The sequence below is a fragment of the Beta vulgaris genome, chromosome 5, assembly GCF_026745355.1.
Source record: "Beta vulgaris subsp. vulgaris cultivar EL10 chromosome 5, EL10.2, whole genome shotgun sequence".
Classification (NCBI taxonomy): domain Eukaryota; kingdom Viridiplantae; phylum Streptophyta; class Magnoliopsida; order Caryophyllales; family Amaranthaceae; genus Beta; species Beta vulgaris.
Window position 1 is genome coordinate 4,126,795 of NC_079206.1, and position 16,265 is coordinate 4,143,059.

General features: G+C 33.9%; 3 protein-coding genes across 3 annotated transcripts; all 3 read left to right on the forward strand.

The window, feature by feature from the left end:
- Positions 1 to 3,975: 3,975 nt before the first annotated feature.
- Positions 3,976 to 5,524, forward strand: LOC104892679 (AP2/ERF and B3 domain-containing transcription factor At1g50680). Its single transcript, XM_010678669.3, has one exon. It carries the CDS (start codon positions 3,976 to 3,978, stop codon positions 5,032 to 5,034), a length of 1,059 nt encoding a protein of 352 aa, XP_010676971.2. The 3' UTR covers positions 5,035 to 5,524.
- A 3,333-nt stretch (positions 5,525 to 8,857) lies between these two features.
- On the forward strand, positions 8,858 to 10,599 carry LOC104892280 (BTB/POZ domain-containing protein At5g41330). The gene has a single exon (XM_010678166.4). It carries the CDS (start codon positions 9,039 to 9,041, stop codon positions 10,425 to 10,427), a length of 1,389 nt encoding a protein of 462 aa, XP_010676468.1. The 5' UTR covers positions 8,858 to 9,038; the 3' UTR covers positions 10,428 to 10,599.
- A 2,188-nt stretch (positions 10,600 to 12,787) lies between these two features.
- LOC104892281 (cytochrome P450 86A22) lies at positions 12,788 to 14,884 on the forward strand. The gene has a single exon (XM_010678167.4). The coding sequence runs from the start codon at positions 12,902 to 12,904 to the stop codon at positions 14,480 to 14,482; it is 1,581 nt and encodes a 526-aa protein (XP_010676469.2). The 5' UTR covers positions 12,788 to 12,901; the 3' UTR covers positions 14,483 to 14,884.
- Positions 14,885 to 16,265: the final 1,381 nt, after the last annotated feature.

Consider the following 16,265-nt stretch of genomic DNA (forward strand, 5'->3'; position numbering starts at 1 on the left):
AGTCGGGCTAAACACCTGATGAGTAAGCATAGCATAAATGAATTCCCATTCCAAACGGTCATATGCTTTTTTCATACCAAGTTTAATGGCAATCCAGCCATCCTTGCCTATTTTCTTTCTAAATGAATGGAAAACTTCATGAGCTATCAGAATATTATCATGAATAAGTCGCTCTGGAACAAAAATACCTTGTAGAGGATGAATTATTTTCCCAAGGACAACTTTCAGCCGATTGGCTAAGATTTTTGCTATAATTTTATATATAGTAGAACAAAGACTAATTGGGCGAAAATGAGAAGTTTTATCCAGATTTTCTATTTTAGGGATGAGCGCAAGAAAAGTATGATTAATCTCGGTCAAAATTCTTCCAGAATGAAAGAAGGCTCTTATAGCTCGAACAACAGATTGACCAACTAGAGCCAAATACTTTTGAAAGAAGAAGGGAGGAAAGCCATCAGGGCCTGGGGTTTTATCAGGGGCCAAATCAAAAACTGCACTTTTAATTTCGTCATCAGAGACAACAACAATAAGATTCCTATTATCCTCCTCCTCAGATATGATGGGGGGAAACAAGATCAAAGTCTAAATCATTGTCGAAAAAACACATTGAATCCTTAATGAATCTATCTTGAAACTCTTTCTGTTAGAATTTGAGAAATATCGCCCGGATTGGAAATATATTGTCTCCAAACATCAATAAGAAATTTTATTTGGTATCTATTTCGTCTAATAGCCGCAAAGACATGATAATATTTTGTATTTTGATCCCCTAAGGAAAGATGTTGATCACGATATTTTTGCTTCCAATAGGTATTTTGGTATGAATAAAGTTTTTGTTTTTTCAATACCCACCAGTTTTATAGTAACTATTGAACTCCAATCAATGCCAAAAGTCATTTTAGGTGGTGGTGGAGAGAGTTGTAAAAACCAAATCACATAGCCTTGAACAAGATCACCATGTCTACATAGATCATCAAACTCTAAAATAGGGGACTTAATATCAACACGAACACAAGCACGAGCAAACCTAATCTTATGCCTGAGCAAAGATCTAGGGTCAAGCTTAATCAAAGCACCAATACCATTATCTGACAATAAACTAGCCACAGTATATAAGTTAAGTAACTCAGCAGGGAGTCTAGGAATACAGATCCATAAATCTACCGACTTAATGTCCTCAAGATATGGGTCAAAATATGGGCGCCAAGGATAGATAACAAACAAATCTCCCTAAACACGCCATGACCATTCACTCCAAACAAGTGAAAGGTCCCTAGGGTTAGAGAATTTTAACATGAGCCAACCATTACACTTTTCTAGGTATTCTACCTCCCCCTTAATAAATTTCCAATCAGCTTTGGTACGAGAAATAATAGTACGGGTATCAACAACAGAACTAAGCCTTTTACCTATCATACTAGATTTTGTGAGCTCCACAATATCCTGTTTTACCTGAGGTAGTTCATCCAGCACCCTTTGGCTGAAACAAACGGAGGAACACCAAGGTCTGGTAGTCCTTCCCCTTCCACCAAAGGATCAGCAGGAACGCTAGTCTCACCGGGAACATTCATAATATTTTCAGAAGCATTATGGTTAGTAGACAAAGGATGTGAAGAGAGAACAACTTCCTTGAAAGAGGAAGATTTCTCCATGCTGTGACTTAGATAGAGATAAAAATAGTTTAAGCAAATATCGAAATTAAGGAATAGCTGAGAAAGTGAAGTGAGAATACCAGAACCAGATAACTGAGACTCTCTTATATAGAGAGATAAATACTTACAGTCCTACGGAATTGGGGGAGGAAATACCAGGGAGTTCGAACCATATCGCAATAAATGCAACACCATTATTCAGACACAATTGCATAGCCACCTTCACCTGAACACTCATTAAAATACGAAACGACAAAGTAATATACTCCACGCCAAGGTCGATTAAAGCACTAGCATTTAAATGCGCCCAAATCGCAAACCCTAGAAAGAGATTTTCTTTTGTACTTGAACGAAAGAAAACTGAAATCATGGAGCCTTAGATAATCAGATCTTTGCAAAAAGAGTGAGAAACAACTCACCCAATCTTGATTAGACTTAACTAAGAGTAGTTGGGTTAATTGATTTGGAGAATTTGAAAGGATGATTTCAACAAATCGCCCTACTTTTCAACAACTGTACCCAAAATAAATCAGACACAGTTGGGAAGTAACTAATGAGATAATCAAAATTGCAGAAATCGCATTCAATGGATTTCCATGATGATGGCTAGGACTGACAAAAGGATTAGGGAAATTATGGTGAATTTTCGGAGAACTGGGTTTTGCGAGTTTAGATGGGGAAATTTGCGGTGCTTTTCGCCTTCTCTCTCTTGTTTTTTCTCTTTCTTTCTCATCTTTTTTTGTGCAACCTTTTTTAATATAGTGACTAGTTTAATCTATTTAGGGACCGGATTAATCTATTATGTGACCAATTTAATCTATTCATTAATGACATTCTTTAACCCATTCAGTGACTAGTTTAATCCGTTCAGTAAGACTATCGAGTTATTTTTTGAAATTGTCTGTTTTAGTTCAAGAATCAAGGAAGAAGAGAATGGATGACTACAATAGTGTTGGGTTAGAGTGAGATTGGATGGACTTGCTAGAAAAATTCAGCCTTGGGTTCGTCTAAATTTTATATTAAAATTAGACCGTATATTCTAATAATTTGTGATGTCTATAAATATGAGAGTAAATGAAATTTCTTGAAAGAAGTAAAAGAAAAAAAATCAAAATTTTCATGACGTAAAAATATGATTCCATGTATTATAAGCATACCATAAAATTTTATTTGATGAGCATATATAAGATCTATGTATTAAAAAAATGTGAAATTTTACAATTAGAAGATGATTAGGTGTTCCGGATTGCTGGACACACAACCTATTTTCTTTTTTGAGGTCGCATACATATAAATATATAACAAGAATATATTTTATTATTTGGAAAAATATTCCTTAGCCTTATATAGCAGCAAAGTTTAGGCAAGTTACCCTAATTAAACGAATTCATTATATAAAAACCAGGATTCAAATTTGTATACTACTTATTACAGTCAAGTGTCAACTGGCAAAATAGCTAGGGATCTTACGGAATAAACTCGTTGCCTAAATTAAAAAGTCTTGCCAAAATAATTCCTACACTCTTTATAAATCGTATATCAATCTCTCTGCTAATGACTTTAAATATATAATCTCTTTTATTTTGCCGCTTATTTTCTCTACATCAAAACAACAAATAGTCATGACTTCTTGATTTCGTTGAAATTTACAATTTTGTTGTCAGTGCTACGTTGTCCTTGAGTTCATCACTTCATTGATACAACTTCAGCAAGTTCAGGTAAGCTTTAGTCTTTACTGTTATGACATAATAACACATTACTTTTTATGACTTAGATGTTAAGAAAGTAAAAGTTTTTTACGTATTCTTGTTCTTATGTTATGCAATTAGAAAACTGTTTTCACCAATTCGATTCAATGCCTGTCATCAACGTGTGTTCTTATTATACGACCTCTGTTTCTTAGATGCAACAATTGATTATTTTAATCCGTCCATCAAAAAAGAGTAGAGTATTGCAAGTCATATTTTCAAGCTTCCACATACTTGTATATTTTTTTTTTTTTGAAAGGACATACTTGTATAACATTAATATCTAAGTTTATAGTTTTTTTAGGAAATAAGTTTATGAATTTTGTTGTTTGATACTTTATGTGCTATGGACTAATTTATTTAATTTAGGTTTAGAACTCTGCTAAGTTTCATGCTATAAATTTTTCTTATCACTTTAGAACAAGAAGTTTAAAGTAATTAGATTAGATCTACATTGAATATCTACAAACATTTGTGTTTAAGATAGAAAAATCCATAAAACTTTTATGATAAAAACATGATGGGCCAATTATTATTGATATCATTGTTTTTTTTGGCACAGATAGTTAATAATGATGGAAGAAGAGATAGTGTTAAGCACTATGACAAAGACAGATGCTTCAGAATCATATAGTTCTAACTCTACAACACAAAGGCCCAACACTGATAATAGGCCCAACACTACTAATAGGCCCAAAAAGCAAAATGGAAGTTGTTCAAGATTCAAAGGGGTTGTTTACCAACAAAATGGTCATTGGGGTGCACAAATATATGCCAACCACCACAGAATTTGGCTAGGCACCTTCAAGACTGAGGCGGCTGCCGCGGCTGCTTACGACAGTGCCGCCATCAAGTTGCGACACGGAAACTCCGGTGAAGCCCATAGGAACTTTCCATGGACTGGTATTACAATGTACGAGCCTAATTTCCAAGCCCACTATGCCACTGACCAAGTGTTAAATATGATCAAAGATGGGTCATACCAAACTAAGTTTGGTGAATATTTGTCTTCCGTATGCCAAGTTAGAAATGCACAAACAAGTAACCATAATAATAACCAAAACAAGCAAGAAGGGTACTATTGTCAAGAACTCTTTAGGAAAGAATTGACCCCAAGTGATGTAGGAAAGCTTAATAGGCTTGTGATTCCAAAGAGGTATGCTTTAAAGTATTTTCCTATTAATGATCGTGTTAGTCGAAATTTTAGCTTAAGCGAATTTCAAGAAGGTGAAGATCAAGGAGGCGATATGGAACTAATTTTCTATGACAAGAAAATGAGGAGTTGGAAATTTAGGTATTGTTATTGGAAGAGTAGCCAAAGTTTTGTTTTTACAAGAGGATGGAACAAGTTTGTAAGGGTGAAGGAATTGGAGGCTAAGGATATTATCACTTTCTACATGTGTGAGTTGAAAGAAAATAATGTTGAAGATGTTAAGAAGTTTTGGATGATTGATGTTGTAAAATGTTCAACTAATAGTAGTCATAAATTGGATAAGGAAGTTGTACATGGAACTGAGATACAAGAAGAGAAGGTATATATGGTGGAAGGGGAAGCAACAAACACCAAGAAAGATGCTGGATTTAGGTTATTTGGAGTCCAAATAAAACCTATACATTGTGACCAAAAAAGTTAGTTTTCTAATAAATATTTGCTACAATTTTTTTTTTTTAGATTTTGGTGTATTTTACAACTTTTTCCGTTTTTCTACCCGCAACACTTTCCTAAAAGAAAATTAATTAATTACTTGTAACACTTTTTATTTTTTGATTTTTTTTTCTTTCAATCTCTCTCCAATCACATGGACCCTCTTTTTTTTTCTCTCTACCTCTCTCATACCCAAAAATATAAAGTTTAGGATTTAATAATATAATTAATTATGCTTTTCTTTTATTAAATCTCCATCAATTGACTTGGAGTCACTTGATTCTGACTTGGTAGGTTAGGCTATTCATCTTACCTACTCAAAGAACATATATACATGTTGTATATATCCCCGTTATATTTTGTCTGTCCCACATTACTTGGTACACTTTCGAAAAGGGTAATATCCCACCAATTTTACATTACTATTATGAGACATACAATGTATAAAAGTTCACTATCGATGATGTTGATATGTTGATTTTCATATACAATATACTTCTTATGTTTCTAAAAAAGTAAACAGTTATATCGATTGTCAACACACAACTTTGACTGTTATTATATCTAATTATATATTTGTAAAAGTTGATATAATGAAAGCATTCATTAAAACAAATTCAATAGTATTTTATTCGATTATTATTTTTGGTTTTATATATTAGTAACAAAATATGGTCAAAGTGAAGTGTATGAATAGTGCAAAAGTCAAAGTATTGTACATAAAAAAAAAAAAAGAAGTATGTAATTCTATATAACATAATACTTCATTTGCCTTTTCAAGTTGCACCATTTGCTTTTCACATACTCTAAGTCCAATATGCTTCTTTGGATATTAATATCTTTAATTGCGTATAAGTTAAATTATAAAAATCGATATTTGAAATCCTCGCATTAAGACGAATATAACAAAGTCACACTTGACTATGATTTTTTCATATATAACGAGAGAGAAAACTTGTCAAAATAGGGTCCAGATATAGAATGGTGCGGCTAAATAAAGAACACAAGAAGTATACAATACATATAGTCAATAGGGGGTGAAAGTTCGATGTACGATTTGGACTAGGGTTTATTCCAAACAAATTTGAAAAAATAAAATAAAATTTGGTTTTCTTTTATCCCAAATACAAACCAATGATAGTTTGAGTCCAAATCAAACTAATACAAATCTTCCGACACTAAATTGAATCCGATTTCAAATATATAAAATTTGTAAGATATATTTTTTCCATGAAGTAAATTAAGTGTTAAGTGTGAGTATCAAAATAAAGTGATTCATAAATCAAAAGTGAGTGGTGATGGTGACTGCCGAGTGAATGCTTAGAGTTAGGGAATTTGATGATTTTTTTTTAAAAAGAAACACTTAGGTCTCTTAAGATATGCTTAACCCAATCCCAAATATACATGGTCTATTAACTATTTGTTATTTTTGATCCTTGGATCCAATCACCATAACAAACCAATCCCAAAATCCATTTTTTAAAAAAATTCAATTCAAATTCAATTGAAACATAGTTTGAGTCCAATTCAAACTATTAGTTAAATTCGGATCAGATTAAATTTTATCTAAATAATTTTCACGTTGATAGTCTAATTATCTACTTCCTTCTTTTTTTTTAATTGCGGCACTTTCCTAAAACAGAAATAATTAATTACTTACAACACTTTTCACTTTTTCTTTTTCTTTCTCTTTCTCTCTATCTCTCTCCAATCACATGGGGGCATGGGGCTCTCTCTTTTTTCCTCTCTATTTCTCTCCTACCCAAATTTTGCATTGGAGTTGATGAAAAAAAATTGTTGCAAGTAAAAAAAAAAAAAGGAGGAAGCATACAAATATATTAAACGTGCCTAAGGAAGCTTATGCACCATGTGACACTCTCCTCATGCATGTAAACTCCTCAAATAAAAAAATATAAATATTGTGTAATTGCAAGGTATCGGACACGTGACCTTTGAAATGAAAAATAAGAGATTAACCATTACTACACTTTGACTTTATTGTCTAATGTTTCAAATAAGATATGATAAAGTCTTATAATAATTATACTTAACTAAAAAGAATTAAACAACTATATACATCTCTAAAGTCAAAAACTCTAATTACATAACTATGTTGATGTCATATTCACTTACTACAATTTTTTAAACCTATTATTTTCAAACTCAAATCTTTCAGATTTTTTTTGGCTTATCATGTCATGACGTGATTTCTTAATGGAGAAAAAAAGGAAAAATAGCAAAATAAATTATGAAATTTAATAATAGTAATAATAATAATAAATAATATATTTGATTATTGTAATTGACCTGAGACATCGCTCGGGCCAAAATAATAATTGAATGAATTAAAAAAAAAGCTTCCATATCAGTTGTGAGTTGTGACTACTTGGCCATCGACAAACAAATGGTGAACATCCTGATAGAGGCGGTACTAGATTTTACTACATTATCTATATATAAATATATTAAAAGGTGTTTATAAGTAAGAAATTGTGCCACGTGGCGCTCCCACTAGGGGTAATTTACGGTGACTTTCAAGTTCATATATACTAAAATTTTAACCACAAGATCGAGTTGTATTTAGTAACGTTTTAAAGTACAATATTAAGGGGTACTTTGGTTGAAGTTGAGAAGTATAGCTTCCCTTGAATTTGCATCGCCCATGAAATTTCATTTCCTAGAAAAGTACATTTTTTTGTTTGGTTAAACATGGAAAATTCTATTTCCCTTCGGAATTTCCACTTACCTAGGGGGGCCTAGGTAAGTTATTTTCTCCATTTTGTAGGAAATAAAACTTCCTAGGAAGTTATACTTCCCATGGTTTTGCCAACCAAACAACAACACATTTACATACTTCCTAAGAATTCTAATTTTCCATGTATTAATGATAAACATCTATCTGATAGATGTTTGCAAACATCTATCAGGGAATAATAAATAATAAAAGGCTGAAAAGGTGGTGATGTGGGTCCCAAGAAATAGAAGAGGAATAAAAAACTATTTATATTTCATGAACACTATTTGTTAGTTGCATAAACACTATTTGTAGTTACACGAACACTAGTTGGAGTAGCATGAACACTATTTTTCAGCTCGCAATTTTCGAGATCACTTTTTTGTTTGACTAACAATTTACAATTTTCGAGATCACTTTTTTATTCGACTAACAACCTGTTTCCATATACATTAGAGGAATGATAAACCTCTTTTTGCTAGATGTTTGCAAACATCTAGCAGGGGTAAAACTGTCAATATCTAAATAAGAGAGAGAAGAGTAAAATAAAAATATGATGAAATTATATCAAGATGGATGTCTATTTGTAGAGAATAAAAATATATGGTATATTTTTTATTTTTTTTTATAATATATATTTTTTGAGATATAACAGTTTAAAAACTGTAAAAAAGTAAATTGTTTTAGACAAACAATATTATGACATGTGGGCTACTTATATGTTGCCACATAGATGCTAGATGTTTGCAAAACAAGAAGAGGTTTATCATTCCTCATATACATTAACAAATGGGTTATGCTATATGCAGCCCTTAGGGTTGCATATAAGATATAAATACACTACTTAAAATGGAAATAAATTGTGAATTTATGGAAAAATTTTGTATCAACCGATGTAATAAATGATCAATTAATGCAACTTATTTCCATTTTTAGCTTCTTATATACAGCCCTTAGGGCTGCATATAGCTTTTCCCTTAACAAATTTACCATTACAAACATCTATCAAATAGATGTTTATCATTTCTCATGATTAACCAAACACACTCTAATAAAAGAAAATTTTCCTTACTCGAATCATATTCGGAACCTCATAACTAGTTTACCATGAAAATATGTTGCCTTTTTCAGAAAGTCGTCCTCACTTCTCAGTTGCCACTAAACTAGACAAAACTGACACTTTCCTCTTCACTGTACTCTCTGTATCCTCTACTGAATTCAAGATTCAAGATTAGGGAGATCAATCACTTCAATTGTCAATGGATTCTTCAATTGGATCTCAAAAACTCAAATCAGAATCAAATATTATAACCCTCAATGTTGGTGGTGAGCTCTTTCAAACTACTCGACAAACCCTAACCCTAGCTGGCCCCAATTCTTTCCTTTCCACAATTTCTTCTTCAGATTCAAATTCAGATGTACCCTTCATCGATCGAGATCCCCAATTATTCGCCCTCATTCTCTCTCTTCTAAGAACCGGAAATCTTCCCTCAAAATCAAAAAATTTCGATCTCCAAGACCTAATTTCCGAATCCCAATTCTATGGAATTGAGCCCATATTACGCAATTCTCTCTCTAACCCATCTCAATTCAACCCCTTAACTCTCCAAAAATCGTTGATTCTTCCCTTAAATGGAAGAGACATTTCCTCTGCCATTTCTACGACGTCGTTTGGTTCTGTTCATGTTGCTCATGGTAGCAAGATCACTTCTTTTGATTGGTCATTAACTAAAAAGTCAACGGTTTTGACCGAATTTGTTGCTGTTGATTCTCTGTTAGCTCTCTCACATGATGTAGCTGCTGTTGGTGCCACTGATTTTTCTGGGTTGCAAATAATTGATCTTGAACAGGGTTTTGTGAGGGAGAGGTTGAATTGGGAAAATTCAACTAGGTCTACCTCAAATGTTCAGGCCATTGGTTCATCCGATGACTATTTGTTCACTAGTTTTGAATCTAGTCGGAGGAATTCTAATGCTATTGTGGTTTATGATATCTTGGGTGATTTCAAGCCAGTTTTCGAGATTGCTCGAAACGAGATTTATGGTGCAGAATTTGATTGTTCAACTATACCAGCAACAAAATTGAGTTGGGTTTCTAGTTATAATTTGTTGATGGCATCTGGGTCTCATAGTGGACCAACAGGTGTATTTGGTAGCATAAAATTGTGGGATATTAGGAGTGGAAATGTAGTTTGGGAGATGAAAGAAAATGTGGATTGCTTTGCTGATATTGCGGTTTCGAGTTCTTTGTCATGTATGTTTAAAGTTGGGATCAATTCTGGTGAAGTTTTCTTTCTAGATTTGAGAAAACTTAGCCCTGAAAGTGAATGGGATTGTTTCGGGAATCGAACGAAGTTGATAAATAAAAAGAAAGAGGGATTGGGTTGTAAAGTAGAATGTTATGGGAGTAATGCATTTGTTAGTAAAGATGGGGAATTAGAGTTATGGTCAGAGGTAGTGCTTAGTTCGTCTTCTTCAAGAAGTGGTGAAAATGTGGTGGATGATAGGGGTGTTTTTAAGAGGACTATAATGGGAAAAGCTAAAGATAGTGGAGGTAACAAAATTACCAACTTAAGATTTGGTGGGAACAAGATGTTTGTTACAAGAAAGAATGAGCAGATTGTTGAAGTTTGGCAGGGCTTAACTTAACTAGAGGTTCTTGATTTTTGATCACTTAAATTCTTGCTCGTATGTAACATTATAAATATTCTGTTCTGTAACATTGAGAAAGGCTCTTGTTGTAATTTCTTTGTAAATGCATGTTGTATCCACTGCTTACTGTACTATCTATCTCTTTTCTTATGTGAATTGATTTTGATTATGATTTGTTTGGATTGGGGATACTACCAGTATAAGTAGTTTAGTATTGTACATCTTTGCAAAATTGGCAATTACACACTTTTGTGTTAGCCCTGTCTTCGTTTTTGCCTTTTAGCATGCTTGCAAACACTTTTGCTGCTATAGTTGTTAAATTGAGCAAGAAAATAGAGTTTTAGAGATGGGGGAGAATGTTTTGGGGAGTATAGGAGTTTGACAGTTATACAACTGACTTTTGGCATTGAGAGGAGTTCAACAGTTACTATAAAACTGCTGTGGTGCTAGATGCTAAGTTGTTTGGAGTCGACTGATCCTATTTTAAAACATAGATTGAGTTAAGGTCTTGTTCTTTTGGACTTATTTTTAGTACGATTCAGTTTTTCTCAATTCAGTTTTTTTTCAGTCCAAAAGACTGGGGCCTAAATTTCGTTTGGAACCAAATAAAAGTGTTTAATAAATGACCCCCTAATTTTTGCGGTGATTACATGAAACTAGACAAATTATGACATTCTCTAACTTGGATGAATCTAGCATTGATATATGACATTCTCTAACTTAGATGAAATTAACATTGCATACCCAATTCATTATGTATTTACAACTTTTATTATAGGAGAAATACTTTTAAGCAATAACAACTGGGTTGTCGTATATCAATACTTAATATTATTTGTTTTTAATGGAACATGATTACATAATTTCATAAATACCCAATTATGCTAAATTATAATGTATATCAGGGGAATTTGGAATTCATCGATGGTACTCGTTTATCTGATATGATCCCAAGGATTATAAAAATTAATAAGAAGAATTGACCAATAATCATACTAGTAAATTCTAAGAAAGTATGATTACTGGAGGTTTGGTGTCATCATCATTATCTAGTGATCTGCAAAGGTACTTAAAAAGTTCACCACAAACATGGTATTTGGTGATTGATCTTCTGATCCATGATCTTCACACTCAATCATAAACTCATGATAGCTAAGGTGACTCACCATATATAGTGGTTACTTCTCTACTCTAGCTAGGTCTTGCCTGAATGAAGTCTATCATCGTTTTTATCTTAAACCTCATTTAATTTTGGGAAAATTCCAGGATTTTTGTTGCAAGTTTTGATACTAGCCCACTAGAAAAACCAAAATTTATCTAATACTCTCCACGAATGTATCAAAACTTGTAATTTATGTAATACTCGTACGATTGCTTTAAAAGGATTTGATATACTACTCATATCATCACGAACAAGGTTTCAGTAATATGTGCTTGGCTGGGAGGAGTAGCGGAATGAGTAACCTTATGGAAAGTTTTTGAGGATGCCCATGAGTGCGGACAAAGTAGTGTTGGTTTGTGCCTCTGTGGGGATAGTTATTATTCCTAGCTATTATTCCTAAATAAGCAATCAGTGATGATCAACTTAGTCCCAATTAGGAGTTAGGGTGTTACAATGTACCCATCAACGTCTACCTGTTATACCCCTAAGAGGGCGTATGATACAAGGTGAAGAAAATTCCAAGGATTTGGAAGCCAGTAAATTAATTATATTTACTAGTCATGACTATTATTTGGATACTATAGATTGTGTAAATGTGCAATGGACTTTCCATATACAGTAGAGGAAACAAAAATGCCGTAAAAGAAGGAATAAATAGAGGAAGTAGTCTAATGTAGAAAACCCATCATCCAACTACTAGTAGCTAACACTAATTGTTGTGTTGTGCATGAGATGATTATAAACTAATGACCACATAAGACGACATACCAGAAAGTATCCTCTACAATCGTTGTAAATCCTACGTGGTACAAACAAGTAAATTATTTTCAACGCAATCAAAATATTTTGAAAATTATTTAATCTTTTACGGATTCTCAAAAAAAATCCCCCTATTTTTCCGGAGTTGTGAGAGAGTTGTATTGTTGCGTGGCCAGTACACCAAAAAGTTTCTGGACGGCAGAAGGAAACCGAGGGCTTGGTTGATAATCTTAACTCTTAACTCTCCAACGACCTCTGTAGGCATTTAATAGTTTGCTGTCTTCTTAGCTGGTCAGTAACCAGTACACTGTTGTATATCTCTCTCTCTTTCTAGCTACTTAACGCCATGCACATTCTGAGTTATACTTTTGTCCACGCTATTTATTACATATCTGTCCACTCTCTTTCTTTTTCTTCTTATAAATCCCTCTTCTTTTCTCTCTCTCTTCTCACTCATTTCCACTTTCTCACTCCTCCTCTTCCACTCTCTGTTTTTTTTTTCTCTCCTAACAGTTTCAAATTTTGAGTTCCGATAAGATCAGATCAGATAATGGATACGTTCGTAGTACTGATACTTGTATCTGTCATTACGGCGTATCTGATCTGGTTCAAATCATTTATACGACCACTGCGTGGTCCACGTGTATGGCCCTTAGTGGGTAGTTTACCAGGGTTAATAGATAATGGAAACCGCATGCATGAGTGGATTGCAGAGAATCTCCGCTCGTGTGGTGGCACGTACCAAACTTGCATATGTGCCGTGCCATTTTTGGCACGGAAGCAAGGTCTTGTAACGGTCACGTGTGACCCTAAGAACCTTGAGCATATTCTCAAGGTTAGATTTGATAATTACCCTAAAGGTCCTACGTGGCAAGCCGTTTTTCATGATTTGCTTGGAGAAGGGATTTTTAACTCTGATGGTAACACATGGCTATTTCAGAGAAAGACGGCCGCACTCGAATTTACCACTCGGACCCTCCGCCAAGCAATGGGGCGGTGGGTCAATCGAGCTATTCGAATGCGGTTCGTCCCCTTTTTAAAGACGGCTCAGCTAGAGGCTAAGCCGGTTGATCTTCAAGACTTGTTGCTTAGGCTCACTTTTGATAATATTTGTGGGTTGACTTTTGGGGGTGACCCACAAACTTTATCACATGGCTTGCCAGAAAATGGCTTTGCAACGGCTTTTGATCAAGCCACGGAAGCTACACTCCAACGATTTATTTTGCCAAAGTTTATTTGGCAGCTTAGGAAATGGTTCGGTCTTGGTATGGAAATCACTCTAAGGGATAGCGTCGACCACGTGGACAACTACTTGGCTGATATCATTAGTACACGAAAGCTTGAGCTTACAAGTCAGCAGACAAGTGTACAACATGATGACTTGTTATCAAGGTTTATGAGGAAAAAAGAGTGTTATTCGGACAAGTTTCTTCAAGAGGTAATATTAAATTTCATCCTAGCTGGACGAGACACGTCCTCCGTGGCACTCAGCTGGTTCTTTTGGCTTGTGAGTATTAATCCACGTGTTGAGGAGAAAATCCTTATCGAAATATGCACAATCTTGAAGGAGACACGAGGAGATGATGTGAATTTGTGGATAGCGGACCCGTTAGAGTTTGAAGAAGTTGACCGATTGATATACCTTAAGGCTGCACTCTCCGAGACACTTAGGCTATATCCGTCTGTGCCCGAGGACTCGAAGCACGTGGTTGCCGATGATGTGCTCCCTGACGGCACATTTGTGCCGGCAGGGTCGGCTGTCACGTACTCGATTTACTCCACGGGGAGAATGAAGTTCATATGGGGTGAAGACTGTTTAGAATTTAGGCCTGAAAGGTGGTTGTCATTAGACGGGACCAAAATGGAGTGGCAAGACCCGTTCAAATTTGTGTCATTCAATGCAGGCCCTAGGATTTGTCTAGGCAAAGACTTGGCCTACCTACAGATGAAGTCTATCGCCGCGGCGGTGCTACTTCGTCACCGGCTCAATGTAACACGGGGACACAAGGTGGAGCAGAAAATGTCATTGACATTGTTCATGAAAAATGGCCTAGTCATGGATGTTAACCCTCGAGACTTGTCATCTATAGCTGCCAAAATTAACAAAAAAGTAACCACGACGGCTGAATAATTGGCTACTTATTGATTTGGTTGGGAAGCTCAGTTATAATTGAGCCTTAAAAGGTTGTTAGAGGCTACTTTTGTTTTTGGGCAACGATGGTTTAGTTGGGGGTTAGAGACTGTGAATACGATGCCACATATAGAACAAAAGATAAGCATTAAATATGGTTTGTTACATTTGGGTATATTTATGGACAAATAAAGCGACATTTACTTGTTTTTATTTACGACATTGGTTTGGGTAATTGCTAAATTTGGAGAAAGAACATAGAATATAGTCTGTAGCTCTCACTGCAGGAAGTTTGTTACCTAGCTCATGTGTTCAGTTTTGCATTTTTACTTGCACATTTCCTTTTACTTTCTTTAGGTTTGTAATGTTACACATGATAAAAGTGCAAAATACATTCAGGTATTTCTATGTTATCCCTCCCCCACCCCCCACACATACAATATACATTATTCATTCCATGATAATGTATACAATATTTACTATTTTGAGGTCAAACTTTATAAATTTCAGTCACGAATTATTATCATTATATAAGGAAAACAATAGTCTAAAATTTTCAAGTATCATAAGCTCATAAGTTTCACAATACATTACTAAAATAAGTAGTCAAAATATTAATGCAAGTGAGTTCTTTTTTTTGGTTGACAAGAAAGTCCATCCTAGGGAAAAGGAAATTCGAGGAAATCCCTCCTAAAATGAAATTGATAAATTTGACCCCTAGCCTCCTGTCCGTAAGTCGGAGAGCTAACCAACTACTCTATCATCTTATCTCAATGCAAGTGAAATTTCAAGTGTACGTTGGATGATATATGCAACGTAAGTGGTATATCTTTATAGCTAGAAGTGGGCATGGGACGTGCCAGCACGGTTAGGCTCGACCCGGCCTGAGCCCGCTCAAGCCCTGACTCGGCCCGCCGTCCGGTACGTGGGCCTGCCACGATAAAAAAATTATTTTTAGACCCGGCACGAGCCTGACTGTATGGCCGAGTGTCGAACACCTCTTTTCTTTGTTTTTTAGGGCATGTTCTCTTCGATATAAAACAGTTGAACTGACTGAACTGAATTGAATTAAATTGAATTAAGCTGAATTGAATTAAATTACATTGTAATAAATATATAAATAATATTTAAACAATAATAATATATATATTAAATAATAATTATAATGATAAGTAATAATAATGAATAATTAATAATGAATAATAATAATAGTATTTTGGATATTTTGAAATGATAGTTATAAATAAATAATAATAATTATCATAAAATAATAATAATTAATAATTATTATTTTATATTATTTGTATTAATATATTAATACTTGATGATGATTATATAATAACAATAATATCTAAGAAGTAAATTAATATTACTATTTTAATAATTAGATTCAATAATATAATAATATTTAGTAATAAAATTGCATCATAAACCGTTTTGACGCGATTTGATTGGTTTATGGGCTAAAAACGTGAGTTTATTTATGCTTTTGACCTAAACCATGTTCCTCCTAATAATAATTCATAAAGCTATAATAAACAAAATGATATATTGAAACAATAATAATAATAATACTTAATAATAATGATATAAAAATAAATAATAATAAGAATAATTAGTAAAATAAATTAAACCAACATAATAATATTTAACAAAATGGTTATAAAAAAATGGGACTGAACTGGACTGAGCTGAACTGAACTGATGTGATATGAAAATAAGTTGGGGAGAACAAACCTTTAGTCTAAAACTGCCAAGAATGCACAGAAACAACATAACACAC

Excerpts from the sequence above, each read along its gene's own strand:
- LOC104892281 (XM_010678167.4), top strand. The coding sequence starts at position 12,902 with ATGGATACGTTCGTAGTACTGATACTTGTATCTGTCATTACGGCGTAT.
- LOC104892280 (XM_010678166.4), top strand. The coding sequence starts at position 9,039 with ATGGATTCTTCAATTGGATCTCAAAAACTCAAATCAGAATCAAATATT.
- LOC104892679 (XM_010678669.3), top strand. The coding sequence starts at position 3,976 with ATGGAAGAAGAGATAGTGTTAAGCACTATGACAAAGACAGATGCTTCA.